Raw genomic sequence first — 25,582 nt, 5'->3', positions numbered from 1 at the left:
TTAAAAGCTCTCTCATCTCACCTTTGATTCTAAGGGAGAGGGACGTCATTACCTTCATCTCTGGAGTCCCCACAGGGCCCTGCACAGTTCCTTACATAAAGAAGGCAGGTAAATGTTTGGTACCTACATGAATACCTACCATGCAAGTTGTATTTCACCATTTTACCCTTGCATAAGGAACAGGAGAAAACATGAATGGGCCAAACATCACAATCCCAAATTTCATTCTTGGTTCAATAAATAACCCTATAAATCAGGAATGGCATTTACTGGACTGGACAAGGCTTTCTGATGAGCTGTGCAAAGATGGTTTCCCAAGTTTATTTAGGCTCACTTGGAATGAAAGCTACGATCAACTGGTAAAGCCTACTGGGGCAGAGCAAGACCTAGAGGCAGCACACGCAATATCATACCGCATATTTAAACCAGACCCACTAAACAAACCTCTGAAATGCTCACAAATAACAAGTAAGCAGGTCTCAAGAACAAATACAAACAGCTAATACTCTCTTTTCTTCCCCCCATTTGTTAAAGGAGGTACACGTAAATGTATAAACGAGTCCCTTGAAAATCATACACTGTCAAGGTCTTCTATTTCCAAAGGAATGAGGAATCATTATAGGCATTTTAAGTGCTTCTAAATATATATTTATGTTTGATAATCTGATTAAATTCAAGTGTGGAAAATTCTCTTTTCTCACATTTTGTCTCAGCAAAAAAAAGTCGATACGACTCATCCCAAGAACCTTTTATCTTGATGGATTCTATTTATCTCATTTCAGTCACAGACTTCCATAAATAAGAGAAAAATACCTAAAAGAAAGAAACGACGAATTCTGGTGTGCTTTGTATTGTTTTCTGACAAACGACCTAGCCCACTACCTCCAGGCTATGGCACTCATAAGCCATGGTTAAATCTCACCTTCAGTTTACAAATAAGAGAACCTGCAAGAAATGTGCTGGGTGTTATTAGTTTGGCTCCAGAACCGTAACCACAGCAGAATGCCTGGGCAGCTGGGTACCCAGCTCTAACTGAGGAGCTGGGAGAGGGAGCCTGGGCTCCGGGAGCCACAGCCTTTACTTCATCCATCTTCTTGGGCCTTTGAGATACATGATACTCTTCCTGCCCTACTTGGTCTTCTCAGTCATCTGTTTTTTTGTGTGTTTGTTTGTTTAAACCATCTGTATTTATCTTTTCCTTGGCCAAATCATGAAATACAAGCATTTCCTAAACATTTTGTTTACTCACTGAATTTCACCTAAAACCCAAGGAGTTTCATACTTTTCCAATTCTTATATTCCTTATATGGATCTCTCTCAATTGCTCTAGAAACCAGAAAATTTTGCTTCTTACTTTTATAATTTGAATGCAAGGATGCTGGGGAATTCTCATTCTTTTTCTATTAAGTGTCCCATACTTTCTAAGATGCAAATTAAGAATTCAAATTTTCTTATAGTTTTTGAAATGTTAAAAGATGCCTGTTTCATCACGTGATTCTGCTAAAATTTTAAACAGTACTTAGACTCTGATTTGACTGCTAATCTGGAAGTTTAAAATGTACTTTGTTCTTTTTATTTTTTTCTCTGAGACAGGGCTTTGTTCTGTTGCCCAGGCTGGGGTGCAGCGGTGCAATCTTGGTTCACTGCAACCTCTGTCTCCTGGGTTCAAGCAATCCTCCCACCTCAGCCTCCCAAGTAGGCGCGCACCACCACGCCCGCCCCGCTAATTTTTGTCTTTTTTGTAGAGACAGGTTTTCACTATGTTGGCCAGGCTGGTCTCGAACTCCTGACCATAAGTAATCTGCCCACCTCGGCCTCCCAAAGTGCTGGGATTACAGGCGTGGGCTACTATGCCCAGCTTACAATGTACTTTGTTCGTATTTTCAGGCAGTTTTCTTCCATACTGACATGTTATATTTAATTTTTAATACTAGCTTATTGTGGTAAAAATCGCAGACACATAGACACACAGGCATTTTTTTAGTCTGTCGCCACTCCTTTCAATCTTTGCAATGCTTTTACTGGAGGCTGTGTTCCGAGCAAACATATCTATGAAGACACCAGATTCTCCCAGTCTCATGAAATGGTATAACTGCAGACCCTGAGCACTGAGCATCTTCTAATTCTTATCTTGTTTATATAACTAAAAGTATGAGAGAAATTTGTTGTGGGTAGGATGGTGGTAGACATTTTCACTACTATTAAAACAAGAATCAACAAGAAAAAATGCTATTTACTCTTAAACTTGAAAACATAGCTTTTATGTAGTACTGCACGTTTAAAATACTTATAAAACATAAAAGAGATCTAATTATTATATACATCGAACTATCAATGCAAGTGAAGTGATAATGCATTGATCCCTGATTTCTGTTACAAAGCTATGATTTCATCTTAGAAAAGCATAAGCATAATGTTGCTGTCTTACAACACCAAACTGATTTTCTTTTCATTTTGCTTTAAATACTGCTTAGCTTAAAGATTACATCTTATCTAGCTACTGCTGTGTAACACCTTATAGCTGTAAGCAAAATCACTCGGACCTGACAGTATTCTTAACAGTTCTCCACACTGCAATATAAACTGATGTCTCACACTAAGAAAATAGAAAAAAAAAATGCATTCTCATAGGAAATTTTATCATATCCTTTCATAATATGCTTACTTTTGACTTAAAGCTTGGTAAGAAAAAATCTGTATGGTTAAAAAGGGAAAACTCTTTTATGGCTGTGAACATACCTCTAAAAGAATGTATAAATAAAACAGTTAATCTAGATACAGTTATCCAACTTTGCATTCAACCTGGAAAAGAATGCTACCCTTCAAACAATTAGCAAATAGTTACATAAACACCTGCTGTGTAAAAGACAGAACCATAAAGAATAAACAGAAGACACAGTTCCTTACTCCAGTAAGCACTGTCCTGTGGGGAGTTAAACACAAGCACGTGGAAAATGCGGTTCTGGCTGAACTCCTTAACTGTGAACTTATCTGTGCTCTCCGTGGTTGGTCGCTGAGAACTGACTCAGTGAGCACAGTTTAATCCCTGCCCAAGCTCAGCAGATGCAATGGATGCTTGGGAGAGGTGGTCTAAGAAATATGCTGGCCAGACTTTCCTAAGCTACATGTCACCAAGTTAAGGAATCAATGCAATTTACAGAAATGCCTTCAATGAGTGGACTAAATATGACCTAAACTTTTTATCAACTTTTGAGTATACAAAACTGCAAAAACATTATGGAAGACATCATGTGTGGTGTGCATAATTACATGTAAAGTGATTAAGAATATCAAGTTTGGAGTTAGATCTGAGCCTGAGTTCAAATCCTGGCTGTACCCCTTAGTACTCCCATGGCCTTGGGCAAGGCATTTTAACTCTCCCTCCGTTTTCACATCTACAGAACGAAGACCAGACCAGCACCTACCTCACAGAACTGTCATGAAGATGAACAGGAGAAGATGTGTGGAAAGTGTTACTACACTGCTGGCACATTGTATCTTTGAAAAATGGTGGCTGTTCTTGCTTTTATTATGGCTGTTACCATCACTAAAAAAATCACCTGCTAACCTGAGTTCCCCGTCTGCCACGCAGCACACAGTAAAAGGTGCTCAGGCTACCAGGTGAAAGACAATCTCCTCCAGCCGTGCTTCCCTGGTTTTAAGGTGGGGATAACAACAAGGCCCACCTCTTTGGGTTGTGTGTGGTGTGAAGATGACAGTAATGAATGCATCATGCTTAGCCCAGAGCCTGGCACACAGTGTCTGCTCATCACACCACGGATGTAGTGAAGAATCATTCCAATGATGTAAGTGCATAACTAAAAAAACTAAGTTATTAAAATACCAGTAAGGAAATAAATAGGTGTTATGATTACAGAGGAGGGAGGAGGGGAAAGTCCTACTTTAGAGAGTGGTAGACAGGGAATGTCTCTCTGAGGTGACATGTGATCTAAAGCCTAAGGAATGGGGAAAGAGGAGACATGAGAGAGGAATGGGGAAGAGGGATGGAGAGAGGCCTAGGGAAAGAGCTGGAATGAATGCTCCATGGGGTCAGTTATTTGTGTCAGTCCTCTTCATCACTGTATCCCCAGATCCTGGAAAATGCCTGGCACATAGTAGACACTCAGTAAAGATATATACACTATTTATATATCTCAAAACATCATGCTGCACACCTTAAATATACAGATATTAGTTTTTAAAAATATGAAAAAATTAAAATTAAAAAAATGATCACACACATAAAAATGATGTATATAGAATGAAGGAAGAAAGAATATTTCTAGCAGGGAGATCTACAGATGTAAAGGCCCTGGTGCATCTCAACAACAAACAAACAAACAAACCGAGGGGAGGTGGTAGGCAGCAGCACAGTCAGCGCAGCGTGGCTGGGCACAGCGGGTGAGTGGCATGGGGTAAGGCTGAGGCAGACAGAGGCCAGATTACACAGGGCCTTGTCACCCGGAGCTTAAGCTCTGGGTTTATTTTTCTTTTAAAGAGATGCCACTGACAGGTTTTAGCAAGGAATGGTATGGTCTAATTTCTTTCTTTTTCTTATTGTATTTTTTTAAGAAACAGGGTCTCACTCTGTTGCCCAGGTTGTGAGCTCAAGTGAGTCTCCCACCTCAGCCTCCCACATAGTTGAGACTACAGGTGTGCATCACCACTCCCAGATAATCTTTTTTTTTTTTTTTAATTTTTATAGAGATGGAGTCTATGTTGCCCAGGCTGGTCTCAAACTCCTGAGCTCAGGTGATCTTCCAGCCTAAGCCTCTCAAAGGGCTGGGATTACAGGCGTGAGCCACTGCGCCTGACCTAATTCATTTCTTTAAAAGATCACTCTGGCTGCTGTGTGAAGATATTTTGGGAAAGCCTGAGGGAAATGAGGGAGACCATTGGAGAGACCAGTGGAGCAATTCAAACAAGGGGTGTCAGAGGCTTGAACTAGAACAGCGAACTTGTTGATGGCCTAGATGATAAGGGATAAAGGACAGAACTCTGGAATCATTCTTAAGTTTCTATTTGAGCAAGCATAAGACAACTGTGCTATTTACTGAGAAGCGGACAACTAAGAAGGAACAGATTGGGAAGAAGGCAACTGAAAACTGACAGTTCTGTTCTGACCTAGCCACCCAGAAACATCCTGAGTTAGGATGTCAACTAGGCAGCTGGTCATCCGAGGCTGCCACTCAGAGGAAGGGGCTATAAACATGCAAGGTGGTAGAAAGATGGTATCCAAAGCCGAGGGATAAGATAAAATAACAAGCTACAGGTCTTTGTCAGGTAATAAAAACCATGAAATCTATCATGCTTCTCTTCTTGTTGGGCTGCCAGAAAGTTCCAAAGTAAATATCAATCTTCAAGGAAAATTATCTTCTCTAAGACTTTGGATATGATAAACTACTGCTTTTGCTTCCCCATCTCTTCATGGCGTCTTGTCCTCTTTCATCTAAAATATGCTTTTGTAAGCATAAAGTATAATACAGAAAAGAAAAACAAAGGAAATGATGTAGCATAGTAACACAGGATTTGGGTAGCGAGTATTCTGCACTTAGAGACACATTAAAGGTATCAGCGAGTTGTGTGCTGCTCTGATCGACTCTCAGCTCCTCAAGGGCATTAAGCCATTTCTTATTCATCTTTGCATTCTTGTGAAATGCAACCATGTCCAGCTCAGAGTAGACAGGTACCAGAGGTGCAATGACAGCAGGTATCATTTATTTGTAAATTGAAGGGGTTAAGGCCTTATCCGAACACTGTTAAGATGTTTTAAACACAATATGGTGGGTGATTAAATACGAGTCAGTGACACAGACAAATCTGTGGTAAGGGCAACTCTTCAAGGCCTCGATTAGAAGACTTCAAGCAGGAGATCAAACACTGAACTGAGCTTTGAATGCGGCATCTCTTTTGGCTCCTTGGAAGCATACTTCAGAAAGGAGTCAGAGAACAAGGAAGGGGAGAACATATTCAGAGGCAGTAAGGAGGCTATTCTGGCTGGAGAGAAAGAATTTTGTACACACACACACACACACACAGTATAGGGTAGAAGCTCAAAAAACCAGTCAAGGACACAGTGTGGAGAACCCTGAATTCCAAGAACTTCACGTTTTAGAGTTTTAGAAAGTTATATGTTCCTGAGAACCTAAGTGTTACTGAAAGAGAAGTTTAAGGAAGATCAGACACATCCAAAATGTAGAATGGATGAGAAAGAAGGGAACCTACCAGGATGTGGGCAAGCGTAAGGCACTAAGAATCAGGTGAAATGTGGCCACAAATTCCCAACAGTCAAGTCAACAAAATTTGTTGAGTAATGTGATATGGAGAAAGAGAAACACGGGAATCAAATTTTAATCGGAGACTTGAGAATAGGTGGCCAGGAGAATACTGATTAATAGAAACGGGAGACAGCGGGAAGACATGATTTTATAAGAAAGATGATGACTTTTATTTTAGACAGAGTTGAATTTAAGATAACAGTGGCTACCACCTCCAGCCCCTTACTCCCTGCAGTGCCATATGTATGCAATCTGCTAGTCTTGGCTAAGAAGAACTTCCCTGAATGGTATTCCCACATAAACACAAATAAACACAGTGGAGAAATTCTTTCATATAATATAATCTCCTTCTATAACTGCAAACTCAAATTTAAACAGATAAAATTGTAAACACAAAAATTAAAAAGCTCCAAAAATTGTCTACTTCTACAAAAGTATTGTGATTGTACATTCAGATGTTTAAAAAACAGTATTATATGAAAAGATGCTCAACATTATTTAGTCATGAGGGAACTAGAAATTAAAACCCCAACGAGATACCAATTCACAAGTACTAGAATGGCTGGAAAAAAAATTTTAATCTAATAGTAACGAGAAATGACATGGATGTAGAGCAACTAGAACTCTCATACACTGTTGGTAGGAATGCAAACTGGTACAGCCACTTTTGAAAACACCTTGACAGTTTGTTTCTTAAAAAATTAAACATATGCCTTCTGTATGACCCAGGGATGCTACTCCTGGCCTCTTACCCTAGAGAAGTAAAAACCTATGTCCCTACCAATACTATATGCAAATATTTACAACAGCTTTATTTATAATCATCAAAAACTGGAAAACAAGTCAAATGTGTATAAACTAGTGAATAAATTGTAACATATCTATACACATATGGAATACTACAAAGTAAAATAAAACAAACTACCAGTACAAGCAACAACATGAAAGAATCTCAAAAATATTACATTAAGCAAAAAAAGCAAAGCATAAGATGGTATAATAGTACCCTGTATCTATTTCTATGATGTTCTGGAAAACAGAAGACTACAGAACAGTGGCTCACAGGGGCTGTGGGTAGAGGAAGGGCACTGACTACAACGCGGCATGAGGGAACTTTCTGGGTTGATGGAAATACTCTATTTTGGTTATGGTGGTGGTTATAAACATTTATTGAAACTCATAAAAATGTACATGTATAAAGGGTGAATTTTATCATATGCAAAGTATTCCTCAAGAAACCTGACTGGATAGAAAAAAAAATTGCAGCATCTTAACATTTGCTCAAAGAGAATTTTTAAATCACAGCATTGTCATCTATGATTACTCTGAAAAATTCTGGACATTTCTTAACTAGCTAGAATTCTACAAATGTCCTTAATATTGAAAAGAAATAAACACTATGCTTTTTCCTTCTTTAGGCCTCGAAACATTCCTTTGCAGAGTTAGGGCATAAGGATGTTAGAGTGTGCAGAAGCTGTGTGAATGCTGGTTATTGAGACACTAATAAAGTAAGTCTTGTTTGCTGGACAGCTGTTGGCTTCATTGTTCTTTTGTCACACACTAAAAAGGAGAGCTGTTATGCTAATGGAATGTGACCTTCTCATTGGATAGCTGTTACATCATGACCTGAAACACTGCCCGAGAACTCTATTTTCACCACGCACCACATAGGAAATGGTAAAACAAACAAAACAACAAAAGAGCCAAAAAACTGTATTAAATGAGCAATACTCCTCCTTAAAATCAGATCACTTATAAGAAATACTTCTCAATACCTAACATCCCATAATTTACTTTGCTAATGACTGTTTTTCCTCAATTTAGTATCATTTAGTATATAACCTCAACAATTTATTTCTAAGCCCAAATAATTTTTATGATACTCCTCAAAAGGCATTTTGTATGAGCACTCCATGACTAGTAAATCTATAAAATTGTGAGAGTAATTTATTTATTTTTGTATTAGCTAATGCCTACCTAGATTATTTTATGGCCTGGTCATTTATGACATCTTCACTAGAACAAGGGCTTTCAAAGTTTCTGGACCACTATCCACAGCGAGAAATACATTTTACATTGCAACCTAGTACAGATACATGTGTGTGTGCATGCATACATAACACTGAGGTCTTACAAAATAAGACTTACTCTTACCATTTAAGATGCCCTCTACTATATTCTTCTTTATTATTGTCTTTAAAATGCTGACAAAGACCCACACAATTCATATCACAGCCCACAGTTTTCAGTATCACCGCACCAGAAGGTGAAAAACCAATGCAACGCCTCTGCATGTTTTGAATATAGGCTTTTTAAAATGTGTTTTGTTGTTGTTGTTTTTCAAGTTCCGGGGTATGTGTGCAGGATGTGCACGTTTGTTACACAAGTAAATGTGTCCCATGGTGGTTTGCTGCATGTATCAACCCATCACCTAAGTATTAAGCCCAGCACGCATTAGCTATTTTTCCTGATGCTCTCCTTCTCCCTCCCAGGCCCCTGTCATTGTGTGTCGTCCTTCTCCCTGTGTCCATGTGTTCTCCTTGTTCAGCTCCCACTTACAAGTGAGAAGACGCAATGTTTGTTTTTCTGTTCCTGCATTAGTTTGCTGAGGATAATGGCTTACAGCTCCATCCATGTCCCTGCGAAGGACACGATCTCATTCCTTTTTTATGACTGCATACTATTCCATGGTGCGTATGTACCACATTTTCTTTATGCAGTCTATCATTGATGGGCATTTGGGTTGATTCCATGTATTTGTTATTATAAATAGTGCTGAAATGTACATACGCATGTATGTATCTTTATCACAGAATGATTTATATTCCTTTGGGTATATACCCTGTAATGGGATTCTGAGCCAAATGGTATTTCTGGTTCTAGGTCTTTTGAGAAATAGCCACACTGTCTTCCACAATGGTTGAACTAATTTACATTCCCACCAACAAAAGTAAAAGTGTTCCCTTTTCTCCCAAGCTTCATCAGCATCTGTTGTTTCTTGACTTTTTAAGAATCACCATTGTGACTGGCGTGAGATGGTATCTCACTGTGGTTTTGATTTGCATTTCTCTAATAATCAGTGATGTTGAGCTTTTTCTCATGTATTTGTTGGCTGCATGAAAGTCTTGAGAAGTGTCTGTTCATGTCCTCCGCTCACTTTTTAATGGGATTGTTTTTTTCTTTTAATTCGTTTACGTTACTTGTGGACTCTGGATATTAGACCTTTGTCAGATGAATAGGTTGTAAAAATTTCCTCCCGTTGTGTAGACAGTCTGAACGCTCTGACGGTAGTTTCTTTCACTGTGCAGAAGCTCTTTAGTTTAATTAGATCCCACTTGTCAATTTTGGCTTTTGTTGCAATTGCTTTTTATGTTTTCCTCATGAAATACTTGCCCATGTCCATGTCCTTAATGGTTAAAACATGTTGTTTTTTATAAATAGCTCACTGACCTTCCCCAAGGTTGTCTCACAACTCACCACACTCTGCTCTTTCCCTCTGGAGGCTCCTAGTCCTGGCTGGAGTGAGCAACCAAGATGGAAGGGACAGTCAGAGCCCTGAGACCCTGCTGCTCCCCATCCGAGTGGTCCTTATATAGGGTGCTGGGGGAGCTGGTCCTTCTTAGTCTTTAAGTATTCAAGGCTTTGCATTTGTCCTCTCCCATTTACCCTCACTGTTAGTCTTTGACTTCTAAACACACACACACACCCAAAGCAAAATGAAATTTAACGGTGAAGAAAGAATGGCAATATGGAAAAAAGTAAAGCTAAGTTTTTTTATTATCTATGGATTTCAGTGCCACCTGCTATGCCTATTTCCTAGGAGCACAGCCACCTGAACAAGTTTAAAAGGCTGAAATTGCATGTAAATCACACATAAAATATATTTTCAACTGCTAATAGGTTTCGGTTGCTGAACTTCTAGTCAACATTATGTTCTACTCTTTCACACTCAAACTATTAGGTATGTTATAATTAGAGATAAATTTTATGTGAAGATTGAGAAACTTACTTTTAAGGACTCCCATAAGGGAAACTGGACCAGAGAAAAAGGAATCTGAAGAGAGAAAAAAAAATCAAATAAATTAGGCAAAAAAGAGCCAAGTTTGCCTGTATGACTATACGAGCCTGTAATTATTACTTCAACTTTACAACAAAGCTAATATCAAACAAATTCACAGTTATAGTAGACATAATGTTTAGAAAAAGAGTTAAACTGTGGCCTGTGGATTTTCATTTTTTGCTGAGATGAAGTCTCACTCTGTCACTTAGGCTGACAGATCACCACCCTCGACCTCCCAGGCTCACGAGATTTTTCCACCTCAGCCATCAGAGTAGCTGGGACTACAAGCACACGCCACCACACTCAGCTAATATTTGTATGTTTTCTTTAGAGATGGGGTTTCACCATGTTTCCCAGGTTGTTCTCAAACTCGTGGGCTCAAGCAATCCACCTGATTTGGCCTCCAAAAGTGCTGGGATTACAGGCGTGAGCCACTGAGCCTGGTGATCTTCTAAGTTTTGAGCCCAAGGGACATAAAATGATGTTGTGAAGCCCCTTTGAAATGGAAGGAGAAGCACAACAGTCTGGCTACTGAAATGACAAAATAAATATTTCCCAGCATAATGAAAACACTTTAGGACTTGACATTTCTGTGCTTAAGAGCCAAGGCTGTCTACTCCTTAGCAGGCAAAGTGTTAGGATTTAAAGGAGAAACCCAGAGGAGAGAGAAGAAAGGTAAGGTAGGGGGGAAAGTGTTAGGGGAATGAGGAAACAACAGAGAGGAAAGAGGGAGCAGGAAGAGAAGAGGAGAGAGAAAGGAGTGGAAGAAAAGGAAAAAGTAGAGAGAGGAAAAGAGGCGGGTAAAAAAGGAAGCAGGAAAGGGGAACAAAAGCAGGGAGGTAGAGGGTGCGGGGGCAGAGAGGAGGAGGACAGAAGACAGAAAACAGAGGGCAGAGAAGGAAAGAAGAGGGAGAAAAGAGGAGGGAGGAGGCTGGAGGGCAAGGGTAGCTGGAGGGAAGAAAGAGGAAGCAGACAGAGCTACCTACAAGAGTCAAACTTGAGAAACAGGACTCCAGGAACGGAGCAGCCAGTGTGGGAGTGGGAAGCCCACACCCCTCAAGGAAGGATCACCAAGTCAGTCAATGCTGGGGGACTGGAGAGGTTCTAACAAAACACAGCGGGATGTGGGTCTGAGCGCTGATCAAGTCCCAGGCACAGCTGGGGAGGGGAGTCATCTGTAGTAATGAAGTATGAGCGGTCAAGAGAATCGCTACACTTAGAGTTAGGTATTTACAATGAGCTGTCTAACAGTAAGGGCTAGAACCACCAACACTTCTCATGTGCCAGATATCTGCAAATAAGCACTCTGTAAGCTTCATTTCACTGAATCCTCATAACGCATGCTGAGACAGTTTAGTAGTATTACTTCCTTCATTTTATAGTTGACGAGAATGAGGTTCAAAGACGCTGTGTAACTTGCCTAAAGGCAGTTAGGAGGTAAGAAGCCCAGACAATCTGACTCTAGAGTTTTGTCTAACTACCACTATCCCCAGGAGACATCTAAATTATCTGCATATAAATTCACCCACAGTACAATCTGTTATTAATTTTCTGAAATTCAAACTTAAGACACCCATGTCATATTTCCTAAGATAAAAATGTCTTAACACCAGTGGACCCCACCCAGCAGCTGAAGTAATGTCCAGTCACAGCCCAGGGGACCAGTGCTGGTGGTGGTGATGCCCATGGGCACGCACACGCCATGGGCCCAGTACTGGCATTGCACAGGCAGCCCAGCTGCAAGGGAAAAGTAAATGTGGACTTTGAACATTATCACTATCACTACTACATGTGGGTGGGTAGGCGTGGCTGTAATGTCCCAGTTTCAGAGGAATTAATGGGTATTTACCTTCACGTGAATTGAGGGCATTCTTTCTTTCTTTCTTTGTTTTTTTGAGACAGTCTTGCTCTGTCGGTCAGGCTAGAGCACAGTGGCACGATCTCAGCTAACTGCAACCTCCATCTCCCAGGCTCAAGCAATTCTCCTGCCTCAGCCTCCCAAGTAGCTGGGATTACAGGCATGTGCCACCACACCTGGCTAATTTTTGTATTTTTAGTAGAGACGGGGTTTCACCATGTTGGCCAGGCTGGTCTCGAACTCCTGACCTCAGGTGATCCACCCGCCTTGGCCTGGCATTGTTATTTCTTAAATATTTATATTTAATCAGAAATTTAAATATTAGCATCATCTGTCTTACTCAGCTACAGCAAATGATGGCCCCAAATTTGACAGACAGTGACCACAGAAAGAAAATCTGTCTACCATTCAGGAAGGAAATGTCAACGAGAAAAAAGATCAATGTCAACAGCCTGGGCTAGTTTGACAAGCTAGAATCTCAGAGAAGTTTGTTATCATCATAAACAGGCAGCCAGCCCACCCTGAAAGTCAAATTTCCCTAACAGTAGTTAAATTTAGTTTTTTATTGTCACAAAAACATAAAAGCATCTGACACCATCCGTTCTGAAACTCAAGTGTTATATTTCCAATTAATTATCAAAACAATAACTTGACTGTGTAATAGGTTTCTAAAAGCTTTTCTAAATTTTTTAAACTCTATAATATGTAATAAAATATGCCCCAAAAGACAGGTAGTATGATTATGGATTAGTAGGAAGATAAATATTTCACATTTATAAGACGAAAAAAGCTTTAAAATTCACTCTAACGATCCACGTTAGCATCATTCACTTCTCAATTAAAATCACCTACAAATTGCATTGAGTGTTACCTACACTTATTTGGTACTTAATACTTTAGATTTTGAATTCTATCATTAAACATTTTGCCCATTTCCTCTATGAAAGTTACTCACTGAGCTGTTCCTTCAGTTTAAAGAAATAATTTTAAAATCACACATTTGGAACAGTTGGCTGTACTATTCCACTGGGTATTTATTTTAAAAAGAGGGCCGACAGTAAACCCCAGCTTTACTCCCTAAAACAAGATTGACAGTCTAAAGTAATTAAATATGCTATAAATGCCTAAATAATTAAATTTGCTTCTGACTTCTAGTAGTGAAATATCCCTCATAAATTCCTGCTGTGTGAAAATTTTTCAAATATTCAAGTCAAAATTGTATCACACACTTGTTGTCATTTACAATATGAACAAACAATAATGAAAATGTGTTCCACACATGTGAAAGATGGGCTGCCAGCAAATACAGCTCCATAGCTAAAACAAACACTATTCCCAACGTCTACAGAACGCGGGCCCGTCAGAAAGCAAGGTCCCTCCCCACGTCTGCCTTGAAGTTACATAACAGTGATGTTTCTTCAAAACGTGGAATTTTATACCCCCAAACAGATGTAGGCTGTTATTCTAAAATGTTTTATAGATGAAGAAAATGAATAGCTGTACTCAGAGGTCTTATATTCCAAAACACAACATACCCATTTTATTGCACCTAAAGTTACAAAATGGCTCATTGTTATGACCTGTTTAATGCCTCCATTTAAGATGTTTTGTTTGAATAAGGTTGTTAAGACCCAGGGCACTAATAAGTGAGTGGCAGTAAACCCAGCTACCATCAAAGACACAGATGGAGGGGGAAGAAACCTGCTAAAATTCAACATGGATTCCACTTAGTAATAAACAGAGAAATAATTCTATACAAGAATGCATGTGAGGATTCCAGGTGAAATAGGGATAAAATGAAATCTGGGTGTGGTAAACAGGAAGGGCAAGTTAGGCATCACTAATGAAATAAAGACAAAATTATATTATGAGCACGTTTCACCTATCACAAAGTGTGGGACTAGAATTATCTTTGAAGCCAATCAATGCTTCTAACCCTGTGGTCTTAAAATAAATGCAATCTAATGGTCCTTTAATAGCAAAGTGAGTTATAATACAACTGAAGAGACAGAAGATATGATTTCTAAGTTATCATTTAGCCCTAACATTCTATTTTTCAATTAAAAAATTACATTACAATACCAATACATTTTTAAAAAATAAGACTTGACTGTAAGCTACAATGAACATAATGCCACCATGGGTGATCTAGGAAGCCTAAGGACCAAGAAAATCCATTTAAAAAGCTGTAAAAGCTTTTGTAATTGGCAGAAATAACCAAAAACTCTCTAGCGATAGATTTAAAAAACACAGAAACCGTGTGCAAGACCTCTAGTTGAATGAAGAACAGCATGGAATTGGTAGGCTTGCCATGTATAGCAGAGTGGATCCGAGGACTGGCCCACTGCAATTTTCAAGAGATCTACAAGTGATTCACAGAAGAGTCTCCTTTTTCTTGCATGACAATTTCCAAATTCTAGTGGTTAATTTAGAGTTTTCCATTCTACTGTCCCACCGACAACAAAACCATTCTTTTAAATACTCTGAACCTTTTCCAATTCAACCCCAGGGGTAACCAAGGACAAATGAAGTTGAAGACCTAAAAATTCCTTGTACCAAAGTGATAATTATTCTTAAAAAAACAACAACAGAAGTGAGAACCATTCAAAGCTAGTCTGCTAGTATTCAACATAGCGGGAAAGAATTCCAATAGTAAATACATTCTGATTTTTTTAACAACTACAGTTCATTTATTTATACTGTACCTAAGGAAAAGAGCACATACCCAATAAAAGAAATTAACCTAAAACGGGGAAAATTGAAAGTGAATTACTCCTTAGGTTAATAAAAACTAAAGCATCTTTCCAAAGAAAACATTAAAAAAAAAAAAAACAAAAAACGAGCAACAGAATCTAATAGAGAAAAGGATATGAGTGTGAGCAGTTTGATTCTTAAGTAAATCTTTCAGATTTCAAGGTCAGGGGCATTAGGAGTATCTCCAAACACAACTCAGTACATTAGTCATAAATGCTATCACTGAAGGTAATGATTAGATTTTCTTTTTCTACATTCTACAGAATCATCACAGTAATTTTGTGTAGATGGAACTGGTTCCTAATGTATCAATTTACATGTTAGAGTGCCAGTTATATAACACTATTTTGTAATGAAGATAATGACAATGTCAAATTAGTCTGTAATTCACTATACTTCTGAAGCCCTGGAAACAAGTTTCACTGTTTTTCAGAAGTATTTAAATATTTGACACCAACTTATGATAAAAATGCTCATCAAAATAAGAATGGAAGGGAACTTCCTCAATCTGATAAAATATACCTCCAACAATGTATGGCTAATATCATTCTTAGTGGTGACAGACTAAATGCTTTCCCCTTAAGATCATGAATAACGTAAGAATGTTTATTTTCACCACTTCTATTCAACATTGTGCTGAAGGTCCTAGTCAATGCAATCAGGCAAGAAAAAGAAAAAAAATATAAAAGAAATAAAAAGCAAAGATTGAAAAGACGTAAAACTGTCCCCATTTACAAATGACATGATTGTTTTTGCTGAGAATCTTAAGGAATCAACACACACACACACACTCTCTCTCTCTCTCTCCCCGCCAACATAATTTCTAAATACTAGCAGCAAATAAATGAAAAACAACTTTTTTAAACAAAAAATTATATTTACAATAGTATCAAAAGCTAATTCTAAAAGTTACATAAAAATGCCAAGGACCTAGAATAACCAAAACAATCTTGAAAGATGAAAGAAAGGTGGAGTACTGACAATATTTGATTTCAAGATTTACTCTAAAACCACTATAATCAAAACAGTGATCAGAGTAACCAGGCGTAAGGATAGACAAAACAATGAAATAGAGGAGAGTGCTCATAAACAATGATTTCAATAAATGGCACTAAAACAACTGAATATCCACAGGATAAAAATAAGCCTTGACCCCAACCTCAAAACCCTACACAAAAATTAATGAGAGCTGGATCACAGACCTAAAGATAAAAGCTCAATCCATAAAGCTTTTAAAAGAAAACAGGTGCAAACTGGTGATCTGTGGATAGAAGGAGATTTCTGGGACCACAAGACACAATAACCACAAAAGAAAAAAACTTTTGAAAAATTAATTTACATCAAATTTTAAAACTTCTGCTCATCAAAAGGTTAAGAAAAATCCCAATGGCATATTCTGCACAAATAGAAAAATCCAAAATCCACCACCAAGATTCATGTGGACCTCAAGGTACCCCAATGAAAGTTGGCGGTCTCATACTTTCTGATTTCAAAAGTAGCTACAATGAACAAAACTGTGTTGTAGTGGCATCAAGACAGACAAATAGACCAGTGAAAAAACAGCCCAGAAATAAGGCTTTGCATATATCGTCAAATAATCTTCAACAAGGGTGCCAAGACCATCCAACAGTGAAAGGACAATCTTTTCAACAAACGACACTGGGAAAAATGGATATCCAGATGAAAAAGAATGAATCTGGACCCTTACCTCATACCCTATATAAAAATTAAAGTAGAATAAGGAACTAAACATAAGACCTAAAACTACAAAACCCCCTGAAGAAAACACAGGGAAAATCTTCATAACATTAGATTTGGCAATGATTTTCTTGGATATGACACAAAAAGCAAGGCAACAAAAGCAAAAAGAAATAAATGGGACATCAAAATTAAAAGCATATGTGCATCAATGAATGCAATTAACAGCATAAAAAGACAACCTACGGAATAAGAGAAAACATTTGCAAATCATGTATCTGATAAGGGGTTAATATCCAGAATATATAAAGAATTCAACAAAACAACCAGATTTTAAAAGAGCAAAGGATTTAAATTGACATTATTCTAGAGAAGATACACAAATAGACAACAAGCATATAAAGAGATGTTTATCATCACTATCATTAGGGAAACACAAATAAAAACCATGATGAGATATAAACTCACACCCTTTAGGAGGGCTACTAGCAACAAAAACAGAAAATAACAAATATCCTTGCTGGCAAGGGTATGAAAAAAATGAAACCCCTGTTCACTGTTGGTGAACAAAGGATATGCAAGACTGCAGTCACCTGAAAACAGTATGGCTCTTCCTCAAAAAAATTAAGTAGTAGAATCAGCATAAAATCCAGCAATTCCATTTCTAGGTATACACCTAATAAAAAGGCAAGCCACAGAGTGGAATATTTGCAAAATGTGTATTTAACAAAGGACTTGCATTCAGAATATAAAAATAACTTTCAAACCTCAACATTAAAAAAGAAAGCTTGATTTTTAAAATGTGCACAAGACTTGAACAAGCCCTTCACAAAGGAAGATAGGTAACATAAGCACGTGATTCAACATCATTAGTCATCAGGGAAATACTGAATAAAATCTATTGATAAAACAATTTGATGGTTCCTTAAAAAGTTAAACATCGAATGACCTTATGATCCAGCAATTTTGCTCCTGGGTATACAGCCAAAATAACTGAAAAGAGACTTAAACAGACACTAGTATCCCAGCTTGCAGTATAAGTCACAATAGCTGAACAATCTAAGTACATCAACACACAAATGAATACATAAAATACGGTATATACATACAATGGGATGGAGTATTATTCAGCCATAAAAAGGTATAAAGTTCTGATACATGCCACAATATGGATAAACTCTGAAAACACCATGCCAGGTAAAATAAAAGGACGAATAATGTATGATTATAATTATATGAAATATCTAGAAAAGGCAAATTCATAGAGATAGAAGCTATATTAGAAGTTGTTTGTGGGGGAACTGCATTCGAAGCTGTAGCCTGGCTGGGGGAAGGGTAAGCAGGAAGCTCTGTACTTAATGATACAACCTTTCTGTCTGAAGTGATAAAAAGGTTTTAGGAATAAATAGTGATGACTGTTACACAACATTGTGAATGTAATTAATGATGCTGAATCTTACACTTTAAATGTTTAAAATGGCAAATTTTATGATTATGGTAGTGGCAATTTTCCCACAATTTTAATTTTTTTTTTTTTTTTAGAAACTGCAATGAGGTGCCATTATCCACTAAAATGGCTGAAATCAAAAGACTGAGAAAATCAAACAACAGAAAAGATATGGAGCAACCACAACTTTCATACTTTGCTGGTGGGAACTTAAAACTTTCAAAGGTGGTCGCTCAGGTTTTAATTTGAACGAGAAATTTTACTCCTAGGTATTTCTCCAAGAGCAACAATAATATACGTCCACAAAAAGATTTATACATGAATGTCGTAACAGCTTTAATCAGAACAACTAATGTCCATCAATAGGAGAAGGGCTAAACAAATTGTGGTGTATTCATATAAAGGAATATTAGTAACACAATGAAAAAAATTATTGATATATTGCTGTAACATTGACAACCCTTGCACAGGTTATACTGAGCAAAAGAAGTAAGAAACAAAAAGAGTGCAGATTATATGATTCTATTCATATAAAATTCCAGAAAAGGCAAAAATAAACTGGGTAGGCAGAATGAGACTGAAGATGAGAGAACTTTCTGTGAATAGGGAAACATTCAATATCATAAGGATATGGATTACACAACTATACATTTGTCAAAAGTGTACATATATAATTTGTGCATTTCAATATATATGAATTTTACCTAAAAATGTACTGTAAAAAATATAATAGTAGTCAAGGTGAAGAATGAGTGTAGACATAAATGAAATAAAAACGGCAGAATATTGATAGCTTTTGCAGGTTGGTGATGGGTACTTCATGGTTCATTATATAATAAATTCAATTTACTTTGTGTACATCCATAATAAAAAATAAGTGTATGTGTAAAGCATGACTACATTTGCATTAAAATTAATATACAGAAGTTCAACCAAAGTTAACTGTCATTAACAATTTGGAATAAATCTTCTGATTTATCTCCACGCATTTAGTTTTAGGTTTTAATTTCAGGGGGTTTGTTTTAAACATTAGTATGTGTTCCAAAACTTGATTTTTTCCCCCAACATTATCTTAAGTATTTCCATGTTAATACATTAATAGATCTATCATTCTTTCTAATGCACAGAATTTCATAATATTTAACTATCCCTCATTGATGGGTTCTTTCCATTTTTCTTCCTCATAAAACACAACTTTGTTCAATCATTTCATTTTAATCAATCATTTCTAATGTGTAGGACATTCTAACTGTATCATACAGACTGTAAATATTCCTCAACATACCTCACACTAACATGGTAGACTAAGACCCAGCGTTAACATTTCCACAGTACAATCATCCTTAGAAAACGCCCAGTGTGAACGGCTGGGTGTATCAGAACACAAAGAAATCTGCTTTTAGGTATCAAGTTTAAAAAATCAATCAAAATGAAAATTACAAAATCACACTAGCTTTCACAGTTGAAGTGAGTGATTGTAATGCAAAATTCAATATAAACCAATCCCCTAGCTAAAGTTCAGTATTTGCTTTTAGATTTCATCCTACTTCCAGGAGTCTGTAAGCATTACTGATGCAGTGCAATTATGGTATCAAGATTTTTCAACACATGTCTGATTTAGCAAAATATAAATTATGATGTCACAGTTGATACAAATTGTACCTCACCTAAAAACAAAGTTTTAAAAAGGAACAATTTTTGCTAGTTGAGGTTCTTAATAAAATCAGGAACACCTGAAAAGTTTTTAAAAATCTATTACTAATTATACACACACACACATATACATATGTTCCATTTTTTCATTGGCTTCCTGGAATGAACTCTGCATCACACCACAATTTTTAAAATTGTCACTCGGCAATCACAATGATTCTTGTTTATGAAACCTGAAAACTTCTTGTAAGAAGCAATCAAAGAAGTTCATTTTCGGTTCTTCACAGTCATTTCCAGTATGTTAAGCAGTATTGACTTAAGTCCTTTAAGAAAACAGCCATGCAGTAGTTGAGGAAGGTAAACTTAAGACTCAGAAATTTCAAAACCAGAATTCCTATCAAAATGTTAGAACTTGCACAGGATCAGGAAACAGCTGTTCTTAGTTAGAATTTGCATGCAACTTTAATCTTTTATCAAATATAATCCGGTTGCCTTAAGATTTTTTTCCTGCAGCTGAGAATGACATCACTGTGTACAGTTCCGTTGTCTTTCCCACCCCCAACTTTCCTTCCCTTTCAGCAGCACATTTTAGCATCTCTTTACTGAGACAACAACAAAGAGGGGAGAGGAAAAATGAGTGACCAATGCCTCAAGAAACATAACAATAAAAGGTAGATTTTATTTTACTTATTAATTTATCAAATGTCCTTGTTAACAAAGGCATATGCTTATTTATCCAGGCTTTCCCTATTTTTGATCAATTTTTCTGGTACCAAAGATGTTTTAATTGATGGTTTCCCAAATTCTAAAAAATAAAATTTTGAAACCTAGCCAGGAACAAGAAAGGTTCTCATCTAATATTCAAATCATTTGTATAGATACATCCTCTGTGCATTTATGCAAAATTACAATTAGAAAAGAATCATGAAAAATATTAATAAAAAGCAGCTTGTTGGGTGGTTAGGTCCTGTGAACAGCTCCCTAGCTTCCTCCTTTCCTACTTGCCTACTCATCTACCCCCTTCCTTCCTCCCTCCCTCCTCACCACCCCAACTTTCCCAAAACAATCCAGTATTAAAAACACCTTTGAAAGCAGCCCTGTTAACAAAAGATGGCAACGAGGAGGCTTAGCAGTAATGCAGCATGGACCAATTTATACTGCTGTATGGCTGGAAGACAGAAGGGGCTAAAGAACAGAAGAGAAGACGGTAAGCTTGATGAGGGAGGCTGGCTTACTTCTCACCACATCTAGCATCTCACCTAACAGGACACTCGATACATATTTATTACATCAGTGAATGGAGGAAAGGCAAAGGAAGGGACGAAGAGAAGGGAGGGCATAAGGCTAAAAGAGTTATGGGAGAACCCGGGTCTTCTGGCTCATGGTCCAAGGAATAATATTACTGTTTCTACTCATCTACTGCTAATTTACAATATTTGTTAGAATAGTGTTTTGAGAGCAGAATAATAAGACAAAAGAATATCAATTATACACAAAAAGGATAAAACACAAAAATAAATCCCATTCTTTACATCTGTTCTTCAGTTAATCCAACAGGCCAGATAAATACGCACATATACACATCCCAGGAATTCCCAACTCTGGAAAATCACTCCATAAATGCTTTCCCAATTAATTCTTATTTATGATAATAGAAAACAGCACTACCATCCAGATGTTGAGATCTACAAATAATCTGCTTTATACATTCAGAGAAAAGCCATGCTTCTACAATCATAATTTGGAACAGAATTTAGGGCATTCAATAAATAGGCAATTAACAGCCACAAGACACCGCCCCCAATTTACTGCTTTTTTCCCCAGTTGTTACACAGGTTGGAACATACTACATAACTTATAAACACTCTACCACAAGTAATCAGTGTTTGACCCTAATTACAATAGTTCATTTATATCAGCCAATTAAGAGATAAATCAGGAGAGAGAGAAAATAGAATGTAGGATCTGATACAGATTTTTAAAGTTGGTAGGAAAAATATGTATCAGCTAATAAAAGGAGAAACAATAAATTAAACCAGATTTTATCAGTTAGCTTGCTGCAGTAACAACACAACCCTCAAATCTCAGTGGCATACATCACACGTGTATTTCTCAGTCACATTACATGTTAGCCCTGGGTTAGCTATGGCTGCCCTCAAAGCTGTGGCTTTTGCCCTGAGTGTCTTCTTTCCCAGAATCCAATCCAGAAGAACAGATCATATTTGGGACATGCTATTCTCAAGGTAGAAGGCAGAAGCAAGAGGGATGACAGAAATCTGCTGTATCTCCTAAAGCTTCCGGTCAGGGCCAGGCACAGTGATTCACACCTATAATCCTAGCACTTTGGGAGGCTGAGGCCAGTGGATCAGTTAAGGCCAGAAGTTTGAGACTAGCCTGGTCAACATGGCAAAATCTCGTCTACTAAAAATACAAACAAATTAGCCAGGCATGGTGGCGCACACCTGTAATCCCAGCTATTCGTGTGCGGCACAAGAGGCTGAGGCACAAGAGTCACTGGAACCCGGGAGATGCAGGTTGCACTGAGCCAAGATCATGTCACTGCACTCCAGCCTGGGCGACAGAGTAAGACTCTGTCTCAAAACAAAACAAAAAAACAAACAAACAAAGAATGCTTCTGTTCAGGACTCGTATACTTCCACAAATACTCCATTGGCCAAGTCATAAAATCAAGCCTGACTATGGGACAGGAGACACAACAAATCAATCACACTGCAAGAGACAGGGAAGTATCATCAATCTTCTCAGAGAGAAAGCAGCAAAGAGTTGAGAACAGTAATATATTACTCCTATAGGTCTTCTAGTTTCCATGCCAAATGCTGTTTTACCTACTGTTGTTAAGTCTAGACAAAAGATCCACAACTGTTAAGGGAATGAAAACATAAAAAATCCAGGCCCAAAAAGATTCCAGAAAGAGTCAGACACAAACTCACCTTCCTTGACCTCCATGACCATTTTCAATCTGTCTGCTGTAACAGAACACAGCCCTGGGACCTGCAGACAGCTAAATGGAAGTGAAGGCTTGCACTCTCTGTAATACAGAGGAGGGAACTGGAGTGTGTGCTTTTTTTTTTCTCTAGGTTCTGGGCAAGTATTTGGAGACAAGCCTCTTGCAATCCTAGAACAAGGACCATAAACTAACAGTTCTAAGAAAAGCCTGGCCCACAGAGATCTGATGACCCTTGGGTGGGGAACAGGGAAGGCAGCACATCTACATCTCCTTGAATCATTAGAGGCCAAAATCAGACCTGGGCCCTCATGAGCTGACCAAGAAAACACGACAACACATAAAGAGGCTAAGCATCCAGAAAGACAGGGTCAAGACGAAGGGAATAAACCCCAAATGAAATAGAGCTGCTTGGAGAAAGAAAGGCCAACATGAGTCAGAAAAATTAAGGGATGCTGGGGAGATTTAACTACAGCAGAGAGAAGCTTTCCCACATCTAAAAACATGATTTTCCAAATAAACCATGTAGTAGATTAAATGAAGGAAAGAATGGCTTATGACGAAGATCCAAATTTGTGGTCTGGAAGGTCAAATGGAAAAAACAGCTCAAAGCAACAAAATAGAAATGACGATAGAAAAGATAAGAGACTTGGAGGACAGATCTAATAAGATGAACAGCAGTACCAGCTGAAGAAAGATGAAAAGACAGAGGAGAGGCAGTAATAAAGCAGAAGAAAATTTGCTTGGGCCAAAGAAAGACCGTGGTCTGCAGATTAAAAGCGCTCATGTTATTCTACACACAGATCTTGACACATCCTACTAAATTCCTGACTCTATGAGAAAATATTTTTACAAGCTTACAGGTAGGTAGAACACAGTACTTCGGAAAAAAAATCAGAGGCATCAGACTTCTCACCTATGACAATGGAAGCCATAGCAATGGCTCTAACAAACTACTGAGAGAAAAGTAGCAATCCCCAAACACAACACCTGTCACTTGTCCTGAAAAAAATGTATGGATGGATACTCAGAAAATATACCACCCACATGTGTCATATAGAAAAATACCTGAGAACGACTTCTGATTGAAGAACAAATGAATTAAAGATCTCTGGGGAAGGACAAGAGAGATAAGAGCAGTATGAAATAAACCCTGTCTGTGCCTGCACCAGCTTTCTCTATAGACACAGTTTCATGTATCTGTATCTATTCCACCAGATAGATAATAAAGTTCAAGCACTGGCTGGGCACGGTGGCTCATCCCTGTAATCCTAGCACTTTGGGAGGCCAAGGCAGGTGGACAGCTTGAGTTCAGGAGTTTGAGACCAGCCTGGGAAACACAAAGAGACCCTATCTCAAAAAAAAGAAAATCCAAGCGCTGCCAAATTACAATTGTAAGTCTAATTCTAGAAAATCATCAATTATAAGGCACATCTCAATTCCAGAGGTGCTAAAATGCAAACAGTGCTTCAGTTTTATGAAATATGGTAGTTGTATACATTCAATCTCATTTATAAATGAGTAATATTAATTGTATGGCAACTGTAATAAATTCTAATTAAGAATACTTGAAACAAAACAGATGTTCGGCAAAGTATTATCTGCTAAGGATTGAATTGAAAGTATGTAACTGTCTCAGGAATATCAAAGCATTGGAAGAAGGGATAAACACAGTAGGAGTAGGCGCATGCTAAACTTCTTGGCTGGAGGCAGGGCGTGGTGGCTCATGCCTGTAATCCCAGCACTTTGGGAGGCAGAGCAGGTGGACCACCTGAGGGTCAGGAGTTCCAGAGCAGCCTGGCCAACATGGCGAAACCCCATCTCTATCAAAAATACAAAAATTAGCCAGGCTTGCTGGCGCGTACCTGTAATCCCAGTTACTCAAGAGCCTGAGGCAGGATAATTGCTTGGACCCAGGAGGCAGGGGCTACAGTGAGCCAAGATCGTGCCATTGCACTCTAGCCTGGGAAACACAGCGAGACTCTGTCTCAAAATAAACAAACAAAAACAAAACAAAAACAAAAAAAAACAAAAAAAAACTTCTTGGCTGGGTGTGGGTGTGGGGGTGGGGGTCGCAGAACAAGAGGAAAGTGAAAATATTCTGAAAGGACACAAAGATAGATGTGTACCCGCCCCCCACCCGCTACACCCTTGTTCTGCTCTCTAATCTTTGCACATACCAGAGATTTCGTAAGTTCTGTGAGTACCTGGTTTTCTGCACGTACCAGAGATTTTGTTTTGCACATACCAGAGATTTTGTAAGTTCTGAGGCAAGGTCACAAGACGTGTTTAAGTAAGATAAACTCTTGCTGCCATAAACCTGCTCTCCCGCCTCAAAGTTTGAACCAAAATATCAGAAATGGCAGGAACCAATCATAGTTAGCCAAATCGCCTTGTTCCAACACTAGCCAATCATATATCTGATTTGTATAATAACTCTATGCCCACTTTTCTTAGACTATATAACATTGTTCGGAGCTGAGTGGGGGAGCTCTCCTGCCCGTCTCGTTTCACGAGCGAGGGAGAGTTCCAGGTTCGAACCTGTAATAAAGATCCTTGCTGCTTAGCTTTGACTCTGGACTCTGGTGGTCTTCTTCGGGGAATAAACGGTCTGGGCATAACAATTCCAAAGTTATCACCTTACTGAGGAGGGATGTATGCAGGAGACAGAAGTTATTATAGCAAAGACAAGTTGGTGGGGAAAGTCACATGTTTTATTTTTAAATAACAGCATATAAATGTTTCTGAGTACAAGGAAAGAAAAAGTCGCCATTAATGGAATGGAAATACACGGTAGAACTTCCAAAGTAACAAGAGATTAAAAAAATAAAATAAAATAAAATAAATTGATCAAACCAGCAAAAATCAG

General features: G+C 38.0%; 1 protein-coding gene across 7 annotated transcripts in view; it reads right to left on the bottom strand.

Annotated features, from left to right (window-relative positions):
- The window catches only part of SLC25A26 (solute carrier family 25 member 26), a 161,897-nt gene that overhangs the window by 24,241 nt on the left and 112,074 nt on the right, over positions 1–25,582 (bottom strand). For 5 of the 7 annotated variants that reach the window (XM_050781311.1, XM_050781308.1, XM_050781314.1 and 2 more), the window contains one exon: positions 10,288–10,332. The exons of the other annotated variants lie outside the window; for them this stretch is intronic. In XM_050781311.1, coding sequence (XP_050637268.1) covers positions 10,288–10,332 — 45 coding nt within the window. The remainder of the gene's footprint in view (positions 1–10,287; positions 10,333–25,582) is intronic. 7 annotated transcript variants of the gene reach the window in all.

This window comes from Macaca thibetana, chromosome 2, assembly GCF_024542745.1.
Source record: "Macaca thibetana thibetana isolate TM-01 chromosome 2, ASM2454274v1, whole genome shotgun sequence".
In the NCBI taxonomy this organism is placed as follows: domain Eukaryota; kingdom Metazoa; phylum Chordata; class Mammalia; order Primates; family Cercopithecidae; genus Macaca; species Macaca thibetana.
This window is presented reverse-complemented; position numbering and strand designations above follow the sequence as displayed.